Below are 21651 nucleotides of genomic sequence, written 5' to 3'. Positions count from 1 at the left end.
TATTCATCATTTTCTTTTTGTTTTACCTTCTCAAGTTTCTTCTTGTTTTACTCTCTTAACAAAAATAAAAACAAAATAATCAAACAAAGAAGAAGAAGAAACACATAATGTTGCAAATTATTTAGAAGATGATGAACTTACATTCATTCAACTAAAAGAAAGAAAGAAATAAAGAAAAAAAATGCAGGATTAGAGGAAACATTTTTCTGTATTTGCAGCAAATTTGGATGTAACACGAAGATATTTAAGCATATTGTTTAAGAATTTTCAGTATATGTATGCTGATAAATTTTGCATAATTCAAAACTCTTCTTCTTCCTCCTCTTCATCTTCTAATACTTCTACTTCTTTATCTTCTTATTTCATATTCTTATAATTTTTTTTGGGAGAAAAAAATAAAACAAAGAAAAAAAATGCATAATGTTGTAAAATCAATAAAAAGAAAAAGGGGAAAAAAATGCATCAATAACAACGGTAATCAAAAAAATAATAATGAAGATGAAACACGCGAAAAAAATAAAAAAGAGAAATACAAAGAAAAAAGAGAAGAAGAAGGAAGAGGAGGAAGAGAAAGAATGCAGAATAAAAAGAGAAACAACATGATTTGCACGGGCGTTATGTAAGTAGATTTTGTTGGGGATAAGTTGTATGTGTAGCAGCACTCATAAATTAAATACACCAAATGTGTTGGCTTTTTATATTTTGGCTAAGAAGAAGGAAAAGAAGAATGTGATCATGAAGAAGAGGTTTGGCAACAGAAAGATTATTGAAAAGCTTCAAGGGGACATCAGCAATGTGCCCTTCAATCCAAATTACATTACAACATGAAGAGGGATCATTTCTGAAATCCACAAAAATAAAATAATGAAAACTAACAACAAAATCTACATACATGATCTTTCAATCAAGAAAGAAACTTACAAATCCTAAGCATCTCTGACTCCAACCAATCATAACTAAACAGCCTCAGCAGCAAGAGAATTCAAATTAGAACAAGAAGCACCATTATCATCACCACCAACAATTTGGCCTTTACTCAAATCCAATACATCCTTATAAGTACCACAAGGCTTATAAAAGTTTCTTCCTTTTGTGAAATACCTTCCACTTCCAAACCTTGAGCTTGAAGAAGAAACTTGTTCAGCAGATTTAGAACTTGAACTATGCTCCAAAACACCATTACCATTACCATCAGCATCTCTTAGAAACTCAGGCTCCTCAGTTGTAGCCATAAGATCCATCAAGTTACTACTAAATCCCAAATCAGAATAGACCCTCCTTGAATACCTCATTGCAGATTTAGACAACCTCTCATCCAAGAAATCAAGTTCCAATCTTGAACTCATTTTGTCTTTCTCATTATTATTATTAGAATCATTTCTTGTTGCTGCTTCAACTGGCCTTCCCATAGTCTCAACCATCATGCAAGGATTATTGAAACCATTCCATGAATGAAGAGGAACCAATTTACACAAACCATTGAGCCAATTCACAATCTCACTCATGGAAGGCCTTCTCTCCCTACAATTCCTAACACACTTTGCAGCAATCAAAGCCAATTGCTTCCTCACAATAGGATCCTTAGGAGGAGCAATCCTTGGATCATAAACACTCATAAGCTTCCCTTTCTTTATCAATGGAATGGCCCAATCCACAATAGAAGGTGGTGAATATGTTACATCAATGGCTTTCCTTCCACTAATAATCTCAAGCAACAAAATCCCAAAACTAAAGACATCATTTTTAGTGCTCAAATTATCAGGAGTAACATAACAAGGATCAAGGTACCCCATTGTGCCAGCTGGTGGAGTTGACCTTAGTCTATAATCATCAACATGGCACATAAGAGCCAAACCAAAATCACCTAACCTTGCATTGAAGTTTCTATCAATCAGAACATTTGCTGATTTAATATCTCTGTGGATCACAGGTGGTGTTGATGAATGAAGGGTATCAATTGCCTTTGCAGTTTGCAATGCCAAACGAACCCTTCTTCCCCAATTCGGAAGCTTGTTGTTATTGTTATTATTAGAAGAAGAAGAAGAATGAAGAACATCATAGAGTGTTCCATTGCTCATGAACTCAACAACCAGAAGCCTGTCCTGTGAATCATTTGTGAAACCAACCAGGTTCACCAGCCTCGGGCTCTGGATTTTGGACAAGATATCGATCTCGTTGTCAACCTCGTTGTTGCTGATGATGAACTCTGGTGCAGATGCAGAGGAAGAAGAAGAAGAAACCATTGGCGATGGTTTTGGAGGTAAATTATGATGATGGGGTCTTGATGGTCTTTTCACTGCCACAGGACGGCCACGTACAACAGCTTTATAGACATAACCATGGCTTCCTTTGCCGAGGAGCTTGCGCTCTGAGAAGCCATTGGTGGCAGCTTCAAGGTCACTGTAATGGAAGTGTTGGATCTTGATGGGTTTTTCTTTTTCTTTGTTGTTCTGTTTCTTTGAGGTGGTGGTGGTGGAAGAAGAAGAAGAAGAAGGTGATGGTGTGAGTGAATTGGAGGTTGAAACTGCGGATTCAGCTCTGCAAGAGAAACTGAGGTACCCCATCAATCAAAGTTTCAAGCTTTTGGTGTGAATCAATGAAGGGGTGGAAGAGAAAGAAGCTGATACAACACAACACAACAATGGCTTCCGCTTTGGGCTGCGTGTTAAGGATGTCTTTTTATTCTTTTTCTTTTTTAATATTTTTTTATCCTTAAAAATAATTAAATAATTTTCTACTACTAATGGGGTCAAATAATCTTACACTCTAATTAACACGAATGTAAGAAAACATGAAATTACGGCCGCTAGTGCAATAGATTTTTAATATAGAAAATTTTTATTAAAATATGAATGTTTGCTATGATATATTTATTGAAAAAATAAAAAATTAACGAAAATTAAGTTTAGTCAAAGGCAAATGGAATCTGAATAGAGATTTAATTTTTATGCATTATCTATGAAAATATATTTTATATAAATACGTAATTACATAGTATTTTGAATTTATAAAAATAATTATATTATACTCATTACATGAATTATCACTAAAAAGTAAATTTTAGTAAAATCTATAAAAGCATTTATTTTAAAAAATTTATTTGATTTTTATATATAAACAGAGAAAAATGAGAAATATTAATTAATTTATTTTCAAAAATACAGAAAAAAAAAGTAACGTTTATACAATTTATTTAAATTAAAATGTTAAAAGTTAATTTTCAGTTCACATAAGCTTAATTATACATTTATGCTTCAACAATCGGTTAGGACTGGAAGAAATGTTGTTGAATGTTGATTACTTGATGCTGTCGGGGCAGATAATTAATGATTTGTTTAATGTTGTGTTTATGGGATAACACAATGTGCAGCGGTTTGTTCCTTCATTAATTAAATGGAGTTTTGTTTGGTGAGGTTCTCTCTCTCTCTCTCTCTCTCTCTCGTTAGAAAGTAGAGACAGATATGATGATAGGAATGAAAAAGCAGAAGAAAAAAGAGGCCCTACTTTTTGGAAGGATCCCATAAATGGTTGGAAGGTGCTTTTTTTGTGTGTATTAATACTGATAAACAACTACTATTATTAACAAGGATAAAATAATGTTTTACTATCTGGACAAAATTTATTTAAAAAATATATATATTTAAACAAATTTGTAGTTGAGGTCAAATAATGAAATCATTAAGAGGGGCTAACTTGAAAGAGCAAAATGCAATTAAGAAGATTCACGGATTGGATTAAATTTTCAACTTTGAATTAAATTGAAGGAACCACCCGAAACTTGATCTCACCTGTGACATACATGCACTTTTTTAGGAAATGCATTTGATAGTAATTACTACTTAGTACTGAATGTATGCACATACTTGACTTGACTACACTCACAATTCACTTTTCCACATGTTTGACTCAACTGTGTTTTCCTACTCTAACCAAGTCTCTTTTTTTGTTTTTTTCCTGAGGGGTATCTTTGGTAATTTAAGGGGGAGAAAATATTACTTATGCTTTGACACATTGGAGGCTAACTTTTTTTTAGATATTGATCAAATTTTGGTGCAACACTCCCTTATTGAATTTTATGAATAGTACGTATGTGGAGAGTGCATTGTCAATATACAGGTGTACTCTGCTATTTCTAGAATTTGAAAGAACATCATAAAATCTAATAATTAAATATTATATTAAAATTTGATCAATATCTACAAAAATTATGCGTATATTAAAGGTTAATTTTTTATATTAAGATATTATTGGTAATTTTTGCTAATATTACAATATTTTAGTATAATACAGTGATATAAAATTATACCAGATATGAAAAAATCATGAATAATAATTTTAAATAAGACAAAAATTATAAATCACGATTTCAAATAAGATAAAAAGTGATCTGAAAATTGTGAGCACAATTTTAATTATAAAAAAAATGGTAATTTATAAAATTATAAATCACGTTTTTTTGTTATACAAATCAGTATTCACTGTTTGTGTTAAATTAGACTCATATTAATATATTACACAACTTCATTCATCATATAAAAAATAGTTAGCATATATATTGAAAGCTAGGCTAACACACACACACACAAAAAGATATATATATATATATATATATATATATATATATATATATATATATATATATATATATATATATATATATAAAAGAAGATAAATTTCAATTAATACTATCAATATTACATTTTTATTCTTTTTCTTAAAATTATATTATTATTTGGGTCAAATTAAAAAATAAATTATTAGAAGTAAAATGATAAATGAAAAAACATTTTAAAATTTGAATATTTGCAAACCAAACAAATATTATGAAAGAAGAGAATAATAAACTTTTTAAACCTAAAATTATACGTGATTTTTAGTCATTCCAACGAAATTAGAAAGTAATCATAAACTCAAACGAGAATCGCACAAAATACAAAACACATACAATACTCCATGCTCAAAGGAAATATACATAAAATTAGTCATTAAATTATTGGTTCAATCTTTTTAAAAGTACAATCACATTTCTTTTTATTAAGACGGGACTAAAACACCCAAACAAAACTAAAACATTAGAAAACGGATTACAAAAATTCCTCTACAATCATCAGCAATGATATATTTAAATGTGAGTAAAATATCTACAAATTTGGAGGGGATCTAAGGCCTTCTCTGCCCAACTAATCTAAAGCTGCCCTCTCTATAGATAATTTAGATATGGCTAAAAATTAACGTTTCGCACTCTATGATTAAAGAAATGTTTCTAAAGAGAGGATTAATTTATTGTAAATTTAAATTTTATTTAAAAATTTATTATTAGTTAATAAATTACAGTATATATAAGATAAAATTTAAAATTCTAACACTTATTTAATCAGACGAGTAAACTAACCTAAATCAGTTCTAATTATTAAGTTTATAATTTCATGCTGGAAAAAATATATATAACGTGTTCTTGATTTTGGGTCATGAAAAATGTACATACCCGTGTGGTGAAGCTGGGCCCCAACAAGAGAGATAGGAACAAATTGAAGGAACCCTAATCCAAATAGGTTAGTGGGTATTCGCCACTTTTGGAAGCCCAAATGAGTAATTTGTGGGCACTGCAGTCTGCACCTTACCATGCACGAAAGCCACCCATCAACCTACCCTATCTTATTCTCCCACCTGTCCCATGTGCCACGTGGCTATTCCATCAACCACCCACCACAAAAAAATGCATTTTGCTAATTTTGGGTTTTGTAAAGTTTGCATGTGTTTTTCAATTTTTTTTTAAGTTCTGATAGTTATGTTTGGTAAAATAAAATAAGAGTGATTTTTAATAAATATAAGTTGTAATAATTTTATTTGGTAAATTGTTTTAAAGTTTAAAATAATTTTAATAAACATAAATATGATAAATAATAATAATAAATTTAAATATTTATAAAATTATATCAAGATATTTTAATTTTGAAATGTATAAATTAATTTTGAAAAAAAAAATTATAAGTGCTTTAAAAAATATCCTATCATTTAAAAGCTAAAAACACAAAACACTGACAAAGAAACATTTGTATACTACCAATTAAGAGTTGTTTTTTTTGTTGGTCATTAAGAGTTGTTTGATCTATATTCAGTTCTAGTCAATTTGTTTGTATACTAATGCTAGTGAAAAACTTTGAGATATTATCAAATCTTTGACCTTCCTGGGTGTTTTTTTTTTTGGACTAGGAGGCCCTTTGCATTGTGTGTTAAGGCTTGGAGGACAAATGGAGCTTAACTTGTTGGGCCAGTAATCAGTTAGTTGTGTTTGACAAAAAAAAAAAAAACAGCCACTAAGGTCTAGCTGAGATGACATATTAACATGTCTTTTTGTCAATGAGCCTTGGCTCTAATGACATTTCTCCCCCCTCCCCACCTCAAGGTCTAGAGTTCAAATCCTAGAGAATACAATTGAAAAAAAATGTGATAAAATATGTGAGGAGTGTATGAATATATTGTGTACCTAAAATTGGGGGTTGTTCAATCTACGACAAAAAAAAAAAAAACATATCTTTCAATATGCATTCGAATTTAAATCTTGACTATGCTAGGTGGTGGATAAAAATCCTTAAAAATGTTGAGTGTGTAAATGTATTGTATGTGTGAGTTTATGATGCAAGGACCTAAAATTAGAGACGGTTCAATTTATCTACCAAAAAAAAAACAAAAAAAAAAACCATGTACAGTTGTACACTCAGTTTAGGTATATGAATGTGTAGTGTACTAACATATAATGTGTAGGATTAGAAGTTGTTTAATAAAACCCATCCTCCTGAATAAAAAAAATGTTAAAATTTGCATTATAATTTTTAAAATTTTTTTATTTTTAATTTGTATCTAATCTCTAAAACGCTCCTCTTATTAGAATTTTTAAAGACGAGATAGATATTATACAAAAATGTTATTTGTATACTAAATTAATTATAAAGATCAGTCATTAATATATTTATATATAAATACATATTATTTAATTTATCTTCAACGTATATTTATTCAACATATATTTTATAATAGTAACTGATTTTGATATACACCTAGCATGATTGATGTTACATTATATATTAATCATTATAAAAGTTTTCAATGGCCTAAACAATGGGGTTGAATCTATGACTTTTTAAAATTTTATTTTAACTTCAAAATACGGAGTCTACGAAAGTAATTATAAAGGAGACAAATTACTTTTGCCTCATAACAAACACATCAGAAACAGAACAGAGAAGAAAAAAGTATAAAATTATATATCCTGGTTCAACCACCTTATACAATGTGGCCTACATCCAATCTCCACTATAACTATGGTAGAATTTTCACTGTCTTTTCAAAGAGTTACATTAACCAATTTCTTAAGATTCTTCCTAATTCTATCCGAGACAAATCAAACTTCTAACCAAACTTGATTTGGTTCGGTCACTTCCTAGACTATTAACACTAAGTGCTCACCCAACTTAACAAATGATAGATTTCAGATATAAGAAACAAAACAGAACATAATTACAAAGAGATTGACATAATTTTTAGCTTTTCTCCAAGTTAATTCTCTTTACCTTTTCTCTCAATAGTTTTTTCTAAATTCTCACATTTATACTTTTTTCATTAATTAAAACAAAGAAAGATAAACTAAAGAACCAGAATAATTAATAGAAAAATATGAAAGAGAAGAATTAAAACAGCTTGAAAGCTATAAGCATAACCCGATTTTAGAACTCTCTAATGTTGTCTTCCATCTTGGCAGAATGCCCTCTTTAACGTAGGTGCATTGTTTCCAAAATTTCATATTTAAGTGATACGAGTGCTGAGTAGATTTAGATTTATGAGTTGTCTCTCCTTGCCTCAATATTCGGCTAGTTACTCTTTTATGTATGGGATAACGTCTCTAAAACTTGATTAGAGGTAAGAGTCAACACTTTGAATCTTGAACCAGCTGAGTTCTTCTTCTCCCAAGAAATTGAAGCAGAAAATTAGGGTTGAAAATCAGATATGAGAAGAGAGATGGACAGCAACGGTGACTTGATCAAAAAACTTTCAATGTGTTAGCCAAATTCACACTCTTAATCTTATGCTTTGGTCCCAAATTATATTCTCGGCCTTTAATTTGCAGAAAAAAAAAATCTTCATTTTCTTTTTCTTATTCTAATTGTAATTACTTCTTTAAAGTAGCTTCAACAAATTATTGTGTGTGCACAAGAATAATTATTTTGCTTATTTTTTTTTTTAAACATCCTTGATTTAAGAATTTGATTTGAGCTAGTCTCCAATCTTTTACTTTTTTTTTTCTCCTTTTTCTCTTTGGTGCTTAATGAAAAAGTGAAACACTTCTTCATATAGGTTTAAACCAATTCTAAACTTGCTTATTTGTTTGTGAAATTTAACAATGTTGAATATAGTGCAAATTCCAATCTATTTGCCCAAAAACTAGCAGCATTAGGTCTTTTTTCAATGTCTTTGATGGGCCAAGAAAATAAGCACCTAATTACTTTGCTTAGGTCTAAAGTTTAGCCCAATATTTTACTACATTAATACTTATTATGACCTACATAATAAAACACACTTTAAATAATTTTGGACGTTTAATCCAACTAAATATAATATGTTTGTCATAACAAAAAATATGATTATTATTTTTTAAACTCAACACACTGATACAATTTTAAAGTATAATAATGGTAAAAATGTTATATAATCTAAAATTAAAGGAGGCAACATAGAATTTTACTACCAACTTAAAAGGGTAATGTCCCATAATCACGTAAACTTCCAATGAAATGATAATTATCAATTCTTCATGTGAATATAGCATTAAATAAATCGGTGTTACCCGTTACGTATTGTTTCAATGTTTCTACTTAAAAGTAAAAATCTTGGCGCTATAAAAGGGGTGGGGAGTGGGGACCTTGCATAACGCATCCTTTAAACTTTAAAGTAGGTCTATGGGATTCTACGGCTACTTGCCCCTGTTTTTACTCTAGTATTGCATATTTGCATATCACCAATTCACCCACCACGCTCAACAAAATAAAAATGAACCGTGATACAATCTAACAGTTTTTTCATATTGGAAAGTTGTTTGAGTTTTTAATTACCAGTCCAAAATTCTAACAATCCACACTTTCTGGTCAACGCACAGACAGATTTTTTGGTTTCCATGTGTTACATCACAGGATAATGTAATCTCAGCATAAATCTTCTACAAAGATAATGAAAAATTAAACTAAGTTCTAGACCAAAAAAAAAAAAAAACTAAGTTATTATGTAAACCACCGCCAAAAAATGCAACTCCAAGTCATAGGTTCTTAATTTATCATTAAATTTCGAGGAGTGCTAGGAGACCAGTAACTTTTATGATTTGTAGCCATCAAATAGCCATCAATGATGATTTTAATAGTATGAGATTGATATGAGATTTCATCCAATGGCTCACTTTTTTTGCTGGTTACATGCTGGCCAAAATTTAATAAAGCTGCTGGTCCCCTAAACTTTTCCTTAAATTTCCCCAAACACATGGCAAATTGGCAATATCATATTCATATGTCAATGCTACCTTATTTTGTGTGTGGCTTTCTCAAGGTCCACCTTTGATTTTGAGGTATAATTCCAAAGTCTCGTTAATTGTCGAGTCTTAACCAATCTTTAAGGATTGTTCTCACGAATTAGATTCTTAAGCAGTTATGGAGGGTGATATTATCATGGTCATCAAGGTGAACATTTCAGTTGTGATATCTTTATGCTATTGTTATTGGATTGGTAGATCAATCTCTGCAGGAACAAGAAGACTTCTCTTTTTAGCTCCTATCATATGCTTCTTCCTCTTCATCCCTTTCAACTTCTCAAGTGTGCACTTGAGAGGCAACACTGGATTCTTCTTTGCATGGCTTGGAACCTTCAAACTCATTCTCTTTGCCTTCAACAAAGGTCCCTTGTCCTCTGATCCATCAATTTCTTTAGGACGTTTTGTAGCTTCTGCTTCCCTTCCTATCAAGATCCAACAGAATCAACCACACATCAGATCCAAAACCTCTCAAGATGGCAAAACCCCACCACCTCCAGATCCATCAAAACATTCCAAAAGTTCACATTTTGTGACCAATCCATCTTCAGAAACGCCAAAAACCAATGGCCAGAGCAAAGAAAAGACATCTCCTACCAACCCCAGCAAAGGTCACACCCCACTTATACCATATGCAATAAAGGCCATTCTTTTGGCTTCTTTGGTGAAACTGTATGATTACAGTGATCAGATCCACCCAAAAGTCATTTTTGGCATGTACTGTTTCCATATTTACTTCATGTTAGAGCTTCTGTTAGCTACTTTTGCTGCACTGGCTAGAACCATGGGGATGGAGCTGGAGCCACAATTCAATAATCCACTACTCTCCACTTCACTCCAGGACTTCTGGGGCAGAAGGTGGAACCTCATGGTCACCAGCATTTTACGCCCGGCAGTTTACCAGCCGTCATTGAAAGCCACAATGAATGTGGTTGGTCCCAGCTGGGCTCCATTGCCAGCAGTTTTTGCAACTTTTGTGGTATCAGGGATAATGCATGAGCTGATTTTATACTATATGGGGAGGATGCCACCCACCTTGAGGATGATGGAGTTCTTTGTCCTTCATGGATTGTGTTTGATGGTGGAGATTGTGTTAAAGAAGACACTTGGATCCACGCGGCGGTTGCCGAGATTGGTGTCCGGACTGTTGACCTTTGGATTTGTTTCTGCCACCAGCTTTTGGTTGTTCCTGCCTGAGTTCGTCCGCTGTCACATTGATGTCATGGCGTTTGAGGATTATGCTGCCTTGGGAGCATTTCTCAAGAATCTCAGTGCTGCATTCTGAGTTCTCTTTGATGATTTGAGCATTGTTTGAACCTCAGAACAAAAAGGAGTTTTTATAGTTCTCCCCCAACTAAATGACAAGTATTTCATGTTGTTGCTAACACCATGAACGAGAATAGTGTATCATTTTGAATTGAACTAAAAATTTTACATGCTCCATATGATTCTGTTTTTATATTTGGCATATGAATCAATCTATAAATTGGAGTCTTGATTAAAACTAATGAAAATTGAAGGGAAAAGTTCAAATGTATTTGACAAATATCATACTTTGATTACACGTATGATCTTAATATTTGCTATAAGAGGATAAGCTTCCTCAAGATAATACATTATGGATAACTTCTGCTACAACAATGAATCAATGCCTATAGTACAGTTGATATTAAATATTTGGCCTAGGTTTTGCCATTTTTTCAATTTTTTGTTATTAATTCATTAAAATACATAGAATGGAGGTCGAATCACGATGGATCTAAATGCCAGTTAATTTCTAAGTGAGAGCAGTCGAGTGAGCCTTTCACTCTATTTAAAGCTGCTTGCCTGTGTTGCAGCAACGGACGTGAGGGATCTTCAATCTGTTTGGAGCTGCTGCCACCTTGACTTTTGCGGGGAGATTTCCTTGAGAAATCTTTCCATTTTGATTCAAACACACAAGCTACAATGATGAAGGAACACAGTACAAAATACATTAACTGTAAAGACATGAGAAACTACCAATGCTGCAAAGATCTTTGCAGCTTAAACATAACAAGATGAGACAATTATCTTCGTCAATGATGGTCTAAGAGAAAGAGAAAAACAAGTCACAGAATAACACTAAAGTGTAGACATCATTTTCATCTTATTTGCCAGAACTCAGCTAGAACCAATTATTTCAACAACAACAAAAACAACAAAGCATGATCCCGCCAACTAGGGTAAGTTGGTTACATGGATCAAACGATAACATTACACCTTGTCTTGGATCATGTTTGTAGTATCCCATTTATGCTCAAATCTCCTTTTAAATTTCTTTATAATCTAGGATAGATTACTACAGCTGGGAAAACATCCCCTTTAGCAATAAAAACACATTATTTGTATTTGTCAAAATCATTGCATCAAACCACCATATCACATTACACCATTGCAAGAACAGATGAGCAAAATTTGACTGATTTGCTCACTCTTTACAGTTTCTACTCTCTAAAAGCCAATAGTGGCAGAAACTTGCAACATCTTTCAACAATTTATCAATTATCTTACTCCGGAAATATGTTGGGCTTAAAGTTATAACCATGAAAAGAAATCATGCAGTGTCTTGGCAACTGGTATAAACAAAAGCACATGAAAAGTACAAATGTATTAATATACCTTCACTCCGGTCTGCAAAACCACAAATGAGGCATGCACAAATCCATGGCCTTCCAGCACGGGATGCTTTTGCACCACCCTTAAGCTTGCCGTTATGCTGCTTCAATCTACACCAATTAAGATAAGCACAAATTAAATATCTACTCCCTCAACTCCATGGCAAGTTGCAGACAACAGCATTACAAAATAAAGGGCAATAACAGAAACAACTTCATGAAAAGAACAAAATTTAAATTAAAATGCAAAAGCAAGTCAATGGCAAACAGGAAAGTAACAATTTATGCAGCTTTAGTCTGACTGAAAATTAAGTATTCTAAACCAAGCATAGTACTTTTACCATACCAATACCATGAAAATCTGAATTCATTGTATACAATACAGAGAGGCATTGAAGTTTCCATAGCATAATACAAGTTTACAACATGAGTATATTGAGTTTCCTTGATATCCAATCTAACCCCAGGCCCCAACACTAATCTCTGATTAATTTAATGAGAAAAAATAGAAACAAGGTTACATAAGCATGATCAATTTCAAAAATACAAGTATGATTGAGGGATAAAAATTAACAAAAGCAAAACTTTGAGGTCCCAGGTGAACGGATCAGAATCTGATTACAAGTAAATAGAATTTGGGAGCTACATCTATAACGATGCAGCTCAGTAGAAGGTGAAATTGGAGTTACCGGCGAGGGAAATTGGTTGTGACCCCAACGTAGGTTTTGATTGGGTGGTTGGTGGAGAGGATCAGATAAACGCACCAAGACTCCGATTTTGGTTCGGAATTGAAATTCAGGTGTGATGTGGAAGCAGTAGGGGGTGAGGATTTGGATAAATTAGGGTTTACATTTGGGCGTTTGATGGAGCGAAATGCCCCCGATATCGTTCTCATTCTCTACTCTCCATTACATTGCGTATCCTTCGTATTTGTTCTTTCATGCTTTTTCTCCCAACCGTTGAAGACAACTACTTCCAACTTTTTAAATAGAAACCTTTAAAGTGGATTCTCATTTTTTTTATTTGAATAAATTATCATTTTTTCGGGGAGAAAATGATATTTTCAAAAAATTATATTTTAATCCAGTAATTTCATTTTGATAAAATAAATTACTTTCTTTTTTATAAAATAGAAAATAATTTATGTATTTAATCTAATTTTTTTAGAATATTTAAAAATACATATAAAAGAAAAAACACTTACCATAAAATTATCAAGAGCTATTTTTTAAGAAATTTAAGAAAAATCCAAATTTGATAGCTTAAAATATTTTTAAATAATTTTATCAAATTGAAATTATTTTTTGAGTCAGTTTATCAAATTAAAATAATTTCTTATATTAGAAGATCCTTTTATCGAACATTAAATTTTTGAAGCCAAAATAATATTTTATTCTTTTATTTGTTGAAAATAAATTGATAAACGTTCTCCAATAAAGGATTCCATTTTTAATGTTTTAAACCATATACTAATTACTAGCAAATTAATGTCGTGTGCATTGTTGTTGCTTCATAGTTCTACGATTATGTATGAACACGTAAACCATTTTCGACTAAATCACTCTAATCACTATAGTGTGCTATGCCATACCATAGCAAACTGATTCTACAATAAGTCAATTGCACTTGTTTCATTTTCTTTATACACAAAATATACAATTTTTTCCTTATCTTCTCAAGAGGGCATAATTGATCATACATCATTGTTGTGACTTGGCTGCCAAATTCCTTAACTTGGAGCCTGAATTGATGTAAGATATTAGCCTGTCCCACAAGGAAACTGTGGACCCAAAATATCTTACCATCACTGATTTTTTTGAACCTTCTCTGATGTATTCCAACTCCCTAGCAATGGCATTAGTATGTTTCTTGCTGTCTAGCTCATCAAGCAGTGGCAATGAGAGAGAGCCACTGGACTCAAGGTGTCTGATCCAACCCCTTAGTAAGAAATTTATCACCTGCACACAATGATATGATCTGAATGACCAATGCTACAATAATAATCTTGGACGAGAATTTCAGAATGAACTCAAGTGGTATAACACTAACTCAAAGTCGAATAATCAAACTTTTTATTGGGTAAGACACCGAGCCGCGCAAAAAGCGAGTCGAGATGCCTCACTACTCATAGGTTGGTGTAGGGGTCAACTTAACAATATAATAGGGCAATATTGTAGGTACATTTACATGTCCCCAAGACCCCAACTATTCAAACATGGATCCATCATTGGTGTAACTGACTGAATTCATGTTGAAAGTGTCAATAAACATGAGACATTTTTGTGAAAACAAAATTCTAGCAATGCTTTTTACTCTCTTAACCTCTCTTTTATTTTAATCTATTTGTGTATGTTAAGCATTTGCCATGAAGGGGAGCGTTGGAGAAGGGTTGGGTTGTCTCTGTGTGGCCTCAAAGCTACGGATTCAAGCCACGGAATCTAATTATTAGGTTAGACGGTTTACATTACACCCTTGGGGATGCACTTTTAAGCATTTGCCATAACAGTCACATGGAACTAGAAAATGAGGAAGGGATGCTAGTTGCATACCTCAGGGACTTCATCATGAGGGCAGTGACCGGCGGGGCTGATCTGATAGTATGGAGCTTCAGGCACTTGTTTCTTCACTTGCACTCCCCATATTGGCTTCACCCATGGATCTTCTTTCCCATACATCAGGCATATCGGCACATCGTTTTCTCTACATCTACATTGCAAACAACACTCAAAATCCTCAAGGTTTGAACCATAAATCATAAATGCCACAGCAGTATTCAAATTCTTAATGCTATAATTGTTTTAGTATTCTGCTACCTAGATAAAGCTTCAGCAAAAGATATTTCAGCCTGAGGAGCAAACATGATTGAAGCAAACGATGCTGCGGCAGCAGGGTGCCTTGTGGTTTCAATTATGCGCGAAAACACATTATCTACATTTGTCGAATGATCTGCATAAACCTGATTAAGCACCTGAGCAATGCTTGCAGGGTCACTAATTTTCTCCCACCTAAAGGTCAAAACAGAACGTTTTATAAGAAACATGCCTTTTCAAAGAGACAAATGAATAACATTGAATGAAACTTACACCAATTCTGTGAACCTCCTTATACTAGAAGGTAGAGGAAATGTTCCTGCCCATGGAAACAATTTCGCTATCCGTGGATTCTTGATTGGATTAGGAAGAAACCCCCAAAAAGGTGTTGCATTAAGCAATGTGACACCCTTCACCAAATGAGGGTTTCGTGCTGCGAAATACAATGCAACATATCCTCCTAGTGAGTTCCCCACAATATAAACAGGCTCCCGGATCACCTGCCGAAAACCAAAAACACAGTCATTCCACTAAAAATCAATAAATTTTTCAAAGTTAGTAGTTGCAACCAATCTAAGACAATGTCATTTACCTCTTCAATGAAGTATCTAACTTGATCTTGCCACAAATCAGCAGAGTAAACAAGCTTAGTTGCCCAAGGTTCAGCTTCTTCTCCAAAACCCCATGAAGAAGTACTATCCCTATCCATATCCCTTTCACCTTCCTTAATCTTAGGGGCAGGGTCTTCAAAAGCAAGGGACATTCCTTGGCCTAGAAAATCCAATGCCCACACTTTATTATCACGCCCCAAATCCTTAAGCTGTTTCTCATAATGGAAAGAACCAACACCAAAACCAGGAAGAAAAAGAACATTAGGTGAACCAATGTTTTCACAACCAGCTTTCTCATAGTGTACATTAAGTTTAGGTTTCCATTGCCAGAAACAACTACTTATAGGAGCACCAAATTCACCATTTGAACCATCTGGTAACCCTGGAACTAGAATCTTAGAAGCAGCATGTTCATCAATCCCTGCAATTTCATCTTCACTACCAATCACATAGCCATCAGAAGTTCCACTATAAACCCTGAAACTCTTCAATCTTCTGGACTCTTCTGGAACACTTAGTGACCTATCATGAAATCTCATGGAATCACTTCTGGGTACGGTGTTGGAACAAGAAATTCCATGATTTACAAAGCTTGGAAACCATGATTGGCGTGAATTGAAGTTCTTTTCAACCAATTTCCACTTTGTCTGCACCACTTGGCAGCATGGTGTGGAACCATAACAGAGAATTTCCATACCCAAAATCTCAAATCTGCACTAACAAGCCATAGCAAGTGAACTCAGTAGAAATTCAACAAAAACTTTTGTGATCATCATATAAAGATTTCAACTTTAACAGCATACATATTTAATTAAACTTAATTATAATTCCAGTGAAAGAGACTATCTCAGCTGCTATTAAAAGCTTTAAATAGTGGAAAATTGAAAACGAAAAACAATAAATTAGTAGCAGTAGTAGTAGTTGTACCTTTTAATTTAATGAAGAAGGTAGCATGAGAATCTTCTTCTCCTTCCGGAAAAACTGGGAAAGTTCAGTGAGGTATTTTAATTAGAAAGATTCAGTTGAGTCAATGGGTTTATTTATTCGTTGCTTGCAAGGCTCTTCTTCTTTTACAAGCCAATTAAAAAAGAAAACAAAAAAGAAAATAGAGAATGGAGAAGGGTCCGAAAATTGGGAAAGATGCAAGACGTAGAGAAAGACAAGATGACACCTAATGAAACACGTGTTCGACATCCACCACCACTATCGAGGGACCGAATCTACCTACTTCTTTATCTCACACTTTTAACACGTGCCAACTTATATTTTTTCTCCTTTTTTTTCTTTCTTTTATATATTTACTTAAGTGCTAACAAATTTTAGATTTATACTAAAATTAATCGTCAAAATCAACTAATAACACGAAAAATTTATTTAAGTATCACTAAATTATAAAAAAATACTTTTTATTTTTTATTATATTTAGCAAAATTGAGTATGGAAAAATTATATCATTTGAGCGTTAACCATGTTAACAAAAGCTAATATAAACGTTAAAAAATTTATTAACAAAATCTTTCTAATTATTATTATTATTATTATTATTATTATTATTTATACTTTTTAACTATTATAATTTTGATCTTTGATTGAAGAATAAATATCTATTTTAAATTATGAATAACTTAAACATTAATAAAATTGACCACGAATAATTTAAATAAATTTTATATCTATTAATATTTAATTTTATTAGACATTTTTAACCAATCGTTAATTTAAATAGATGCAATTAGTCTCTTTAATATTGATAATTGGTCATAAATGTCTAATAAAACTAAACATGGATGGATATAAAATTTATTTAAATTATTACAATTAATTGTGGACATCTAAATTATTTATAATTAGAAATGAGTATTTATTCAAAAATCTTTTCCGATCCAGTAGCATAAAATATTACATGTAAGCAAACAGGATTTTTTATTTTTATAAATTAAATAAATATAATAATTATTAAAATAAATAATTTAAAAAATATTTACCAAAAGATTTCTCTTATCTTGTTTATATTGTAAACTAGAGAATTTTGTATGTATATAAGGGTAAACGAGATAAGACAGATGTATGCGACATGTGTTTATCTCGTTTACACTGTAAATAAGATATATGTATTTTTTTTTAAAAAAATTTAAAAATAATAAAAAATATTAATAATATCAATAATCCAAACTTTTGGCATGCAATTAGTACATAAAAAAATGAGTAAAAGAGATTAAAATTAATATGTTTGATCAATTTTAATTCATTTTAAATGATAGAGATTAATACGTTTACTTAAGAATCATTAAACTTTCCACTATTAATACGGTTACTGTTTAAAAATTTAAAATATAATTTAAATACACGTGATTTATTTAATGATCCAGTTAATTCATATATCACTACTCTATTGGTATATAATATAAAATTTTTTTTACTTAAATTATATTTCAAAATTTTTATGTACTCTCATGTAATAAATAAAATTTATATGTACTCCCGTACAATAAAAAAAGTATGTAAATATAGAAGAAACAAATATATTAATAATATATAGTTAAAAATATATTTGTAATTGCTCATTATTAATAATGTACTAAAAATATATTTGTAATTACCTATTATTAATAGTGGACAACATATTTTTATTTAGGAAAGTTTTAGAAACATTAACTTTATGTTGGACTTATTCTCGACTCTTTGTATACTGAAATTTGTGGAATAATAAGGTAATGTGCAATAGAACGACTAGGGTTGTATGATTGATTATTAGCTTATGCTTTTGAAATTGTTTATTCTGTAAAAAATAATTATATTATTTGGTGGGATGCCTTTACTTTATGGGGATATTTTGTAGAACTTTTTTGAATTTCTGATGTCATTAATGTCTTGATTGCTTCTACTTCAATTGGATGTTTTGTTGAAATTTTGAAAAAAAAAAAAAAGGTCATATTATTGAAGCTTAAATGGTTAGCACTTTGCGACAATGTTTTCAATTCATCATTCATGCAGCTCTTTATTATTCATATTCACTCACTCCTTTTATTTTTTTTATGGGAGTACATATAAATTTTATTTATTGCATAAGAATACATTAAAATTTAAAACATAATTTAAATAAAAAAAAATTTCATATTATATACCAATAGAGTAGTGACATGAATTAATTGGGTCATTAAATAAATTAGGTGTATTTAAATTATATTTTAAATTTTTAAATATTAGGTAGTTAAAAACGAGATAATCATATTAATAGTGGACAATTTAATGATTTCTAAATAAACGTGTTAACTTTTATCATTTAAAATAGACTAAAATTAATCAAAAATATCAATTTTAATTTTTTCTACCAATTTTTTTATGTATTAATTACATGACAAAAATTTGGATTATTAATATTATTAATATTTTTTATTATTTTTATTTTTTTTAAAAAATACATATATCTCGTTTACAAGGTTGGAGAGAATCGAATAGAGGAGGAGTATCTGTGGCTGCAATTGTTGGGATGGGAGGGGTAGGAAAGACCACTCTTGCTCAGGTTTTATACAGTGACACAAAGGTGAGGAACCATTTTCAGTTAAGATCATGGGCCTCTATTTCGGAGACATATGATGTGTCTGAAATAACCGAAAAAGTTTTTTATTCCTTGACTTTGTCACATTCAAATATCATAGACTTGAATGTACTCCAAATCAAACTCAAAAAGAGATTTTCGGGACAAAAATTTCTACTTGTTTTAGATGGGTTTTGGAATAAAAACTTTTTTGATTGGACATTTTTCAAATGACTTTTATATTATGAAGCTGGAGAAGTAGAATTATTGTCACCACACAGTCAAACCGTTACAATGGCGATTCGTGCTGATTTAACTCATTCTCTATTGCTTCTATGGCGTGATGATGCTTGGAAGTTATTCTCAACTCATACTTTCAAGTGTGGGAACTCAGATGAGAGTTCTGTATTAGCAGAGATTGGCCAGAAAATATTGAAAAAATACAATGGCCTCCCTCTAGCTGTAAAAGTATTGGAGAATTTTCTACGTTCTAAAGATGATGCAGAGGAATGGAAAAGAATATCCAATAATCAGATATGGGAGTTAAAGTGCTAGAAGTAGCATACTTCCTACTTTGAAATTGAGTTATAGTTATTTTCTGGCGCAGTTGAAGCGATGCTTTACCTTTTGCTCCATCTTTCTCAAAGGCTATGAAGTCAAAAAATGGAACTTGATTTATTTATGAGTGAATTAAATTTTGTAGGTACTCTCTTTAGTATTAATTTTAAATTTAAATTATATATATTAATTGAGATATAATTTTTAACTGACAAAATTTTTAAATTTTTTATGTATTCTCTTAAATATTAAATTTTAAATTTAAATTATATATATTAATACTCAAGAGAGTACATCAAAAATTAAAAAATTTGAAGTATTATTTGAATTGATTTAGTGTAAATTCTAGTAAAAAATTGTCAGTAGATAGAGGTCAGTGAATAGAAGAAGCAATGTGTTAATAGTGGATAGTTAAATTAATAGTGGACCGTCCAAAAATTATATTTAAAATGGACAGTTTATCTTTTCTATTATTTAAAATGGACGGTTTATCTTTTCTATTATTTAAAGACGTCTATCTTTTCTATTATTTGAAACGTTTTATTTTTAAGAATTTGATCCAATTTAAATTATTAATATTTTTTATTATTTTTAAAAATTATATTTAATTATTTATAAATGTATACAGTAAACGAGATAAATAAATATAATATAAATTAATAAATAAGCTATAAATTATTTATTTTGGTAATTAAAATAATCAAATTATTTATTTAAAAAAATAATCCAACAAATTTTAGGTTTATACTAAAATTAATCAACAAAATCAACTAGTAATACGAAGAATTTATTCAAGTATCACTAATATATAAGAAAATATTTTTTATTTTTTAGTATATTTAACAAAATTTTAATAGTAAAAATAAAATAAAACTATAATTTATATTTTTTTAAAGATTTTTTATATTTTAAAAAAAAGATATCTTTAACATTATAAGTAAACAAATATTTTTTTGTTGTCATACTCAAATATAATTGTTAAATAAAAAAACACTTTTACATAAAATATCTAAAAATAAAATTATTTTTTTTAAATCTTAAAAAAATCACTTAAAATATTTTTTGTTAAAAATGTATTCAAATAAATTTAAAATACATATTAAAATATAAAATATATATTAAAAATAAGTTAAATAATATATGTATATATAAATACATAATGACTAATTTTAATATATAAATAATATTTTTTAAAAAATTAAATATCAATTTTAATTCACTATAAATATGTCGGAGAAATATGAGAAGTTTCTTTTTATTGGTGAATTTTTTCGTGTTTTCAAAATTTTGTTCGGACTTATTTAAAAGTAGAAATAGAATGAAGTAGAATCTACTTCTTTATTTTTTAATCTTATGAGTAAATATTAGATATTTTTTATTTATTTTTTGGGTGAGAAGTTTATTTATTTATTTTTTTTCATTTTAAAATCTGCCAGTGAAAATTATTTTCAACATGGAAAAGTAGATCAATTTTTTTTTTGGTCTTAAAAGCATATCAACTTTTTTTTTTTCAAGTGGATTAAATAGTTTTTACTTCTAAATATTATCCATGCATTACACACTCACACACATTGTATGAATATATTTTTTTTTGTAAAACTTGAATGAATTATGCTATATATATACTAAAATCAACCACTAAAATTATCAGTATAAAATACATATTAGAATACAAATTGTTACGATGGGTAACCGGAGATTATTGGGCTGGACTCGCTGGGTTGGCCCAATCGTCTGTGGAGGGAAGCTTTCGGGCGGATTGGTGTCTTCAGGGCCTCCTTCCGACTTGTGAATACTAGTGAATGGGGGTGGTACCTGCAAAGACACTCCGATGCCTAAGTCAGCAAGGGCGTAAGCAGGTCTAGAGAGTATTGGAACTTAGAGATACCTGAGAGGTGTCAGTGTATTTATAGGGGTGAGCCAATAA

The 21651-nt window shown here is 30.7% G+C and overlaps 4 protein-coding genes across 5 annotated transcripts; 1 reads left to right on the top strand and 3 right to left on the bottom strand.

The window, feature by feature from the left end:
- Positions 1 to 747: 747 nt before the first annotated feature.
- On the bottom strand, positions 748 to 2842 carry LOC112737319 (serine/threonine-protein kinase-like protein At3g51990). Its single transcript, XM_025787164.2, has one exon. The coding sequence runs from the start codon at positions 2562 to 2564 to the stop codon at positions 957 to 959; it is 1608 nt and encodes a 535-aa protein (XP_025642949.1). The 5' UTR covers positions 2565 to 2842; the 3' UTR covers positions 748 to 956.
- A 6850-nt stretch (positions 2843 to 9692) lies between these two features.
- Positions 9693 to 10856, top strand: LOC112737317 (acyl-CoA--sterol O-acyltransferase 1-like). Its single transcript, XM_025787161.2, has one exon. The coding sequence runs from the start codon at positions 9693 to 9695 to the stop codon at positions 10854 to 10856; it is 1164 nt and encodes a 387-aa protein (XP_025642946.1).
- Positions 10857 to 11085: 229 nt separating this feature from the next.
- Positions 11086 to 13601, bottom strand: LOC112737318 (structure-specific endonuclease subunit slx1). The gene is made up of 3 exons (XM_025787163.3): positions 12897 to 13601; positions 12212 to 12318; positions 11086 to 11513 (listed from the first exon to the last, which is right to left on the bottom strand). Exons 1-3 carry the CDS (start codon positions 13100 to 13102, stop codon positions 11320 to 11322), a joined length of 507 nt encoding a protein of 168 aa, XP_025642948.1. The 5' UTR covers positions 13103 to 13601; the 3' UTR covers positions 11086 to 11319.
- A 152-nt stretch (positions 13602 to 13753) lies between these two features.
- On the bottom strand, positions 13754 to 16833 carry LOC112737316 (pheophytinase, chloroplastic). Of its 2 annotated transcripts, none has more exons than XM_025787160.3 (6): positions 16556 to 16833; positions 15610 to 16344; positions 15291 to 15517; positions 15021 to 15212; positions 14757 to 14913; positions 13754 to 14165 (listed from the first exon to the last, which is right to left on the bottom strand). In XM_025787160.3, the coding sequence occupies exons 2-6, from the start codon at positions 16321 to 16323 to the stop codon at positions 13908 to 13910; spliced, it is 1548 nt and encodes a 515-aa protein (XP_025642945.1). In that variant the 5' UTR covers positions 16324 to 16344; positions 16556 to 16833; the 3' UTR covers positions 13754 to 13907. The 2 variants fall into 2 exon arrangements, with proteins under 2 accessions (XP_025642945.1, XP_025642944.1); XM_025787159.3 differs by having other exon boundaries at positions 15610 to 16339; positions 16556 to 16794.
- Between the last annotated feature and the right edge of the window lie 4818 nt (positions 16834 to 21651).

The sequence above is a fragment of the Arachis hypogaea genome, chromosome 13 (assembly GCF_003086295.3).
Source record: "Arachis hypogaea cultivar Tifrunner chromosome 13, arahy.Tifrunner.gnm2.J5K5, whole genome shotgun sequence".
Taxonomy (NCBI): domain Eukaryota; kingdom Viridiplantae; phylum Streptophyta; class Magnoliopsida; order Fabales; family Fabaceae; genus Arachis; species Arachis hypogaea.
This window is presented reverse-complemented; position numbering and strand designations above follow the sequence as displayed.

What these genes read in the sequence shown, in the direction of transcription:
- LOC112737319 (XM_025787164.2), bottom strand. Translation starts at nt 2,564, where the DNA reads ATGGGGTACCTCAGTTTCTCTTGCAGAGCTGAATCCGCAGTTTCAACC.
- LOC112737317 (XM_025787161.2), top strand. Translation starts at nt 9,693, where the DNA reads ATGGAGGGTGATATTATCATGGTCATCAAGGTGAACATTTCAGTTGTG.
- LOC112737318 (XM_025787163.3), bottom strand. Translation starts at nt 13,102, where the DNA reads ATGAGAACGATATCGGGGGCATTTCGCTCCATCAAACGCCCAAATGTA. An exon ending in ACAACCAATTTCCCTCGCCG is followed by an intron (nt 12,319 to 12,896) that starts GTAACTCCAATT and finishes TAATTGGTGTAG; the next exon opens with ATTGAAGCAGCATAACGGCA. An exon ending in TTTTGCAGACCGGAGTGAAG is followed by an intron (nt 11,514 to 12,211) that starts GTATATTAATAC and finishes TCATCATTGTAG; the next exon opens with CTTGTGTGTTTGAATCAAAA.
- LOC112737316 (XM_025787160.3), bottom strand. Translation starts at nt 16,323, where the DNA reads ATGGAAATTCTCTGTTATGGTTCCACACCATGCTGCCAAGTGGTGCAG. An exon ending in TTTGCTGAAGCTTTATCTAG is followed by an intron (nt 14,914 to 15,020) that starts GTAGCAGAATAC and finishes TTTGCAATGTAG; the next exon opens with ATGTAGAGAAAACGATGTGC. An exon ending in CTCATGATGAAGTCCCTGAG is followed by an intron (nt 14,166 to 14,756) that starts GTATGCAACTAG and finishes CATTGTGTGCAG; the next exon opens with GTGATAAATTTCTTACTAAG.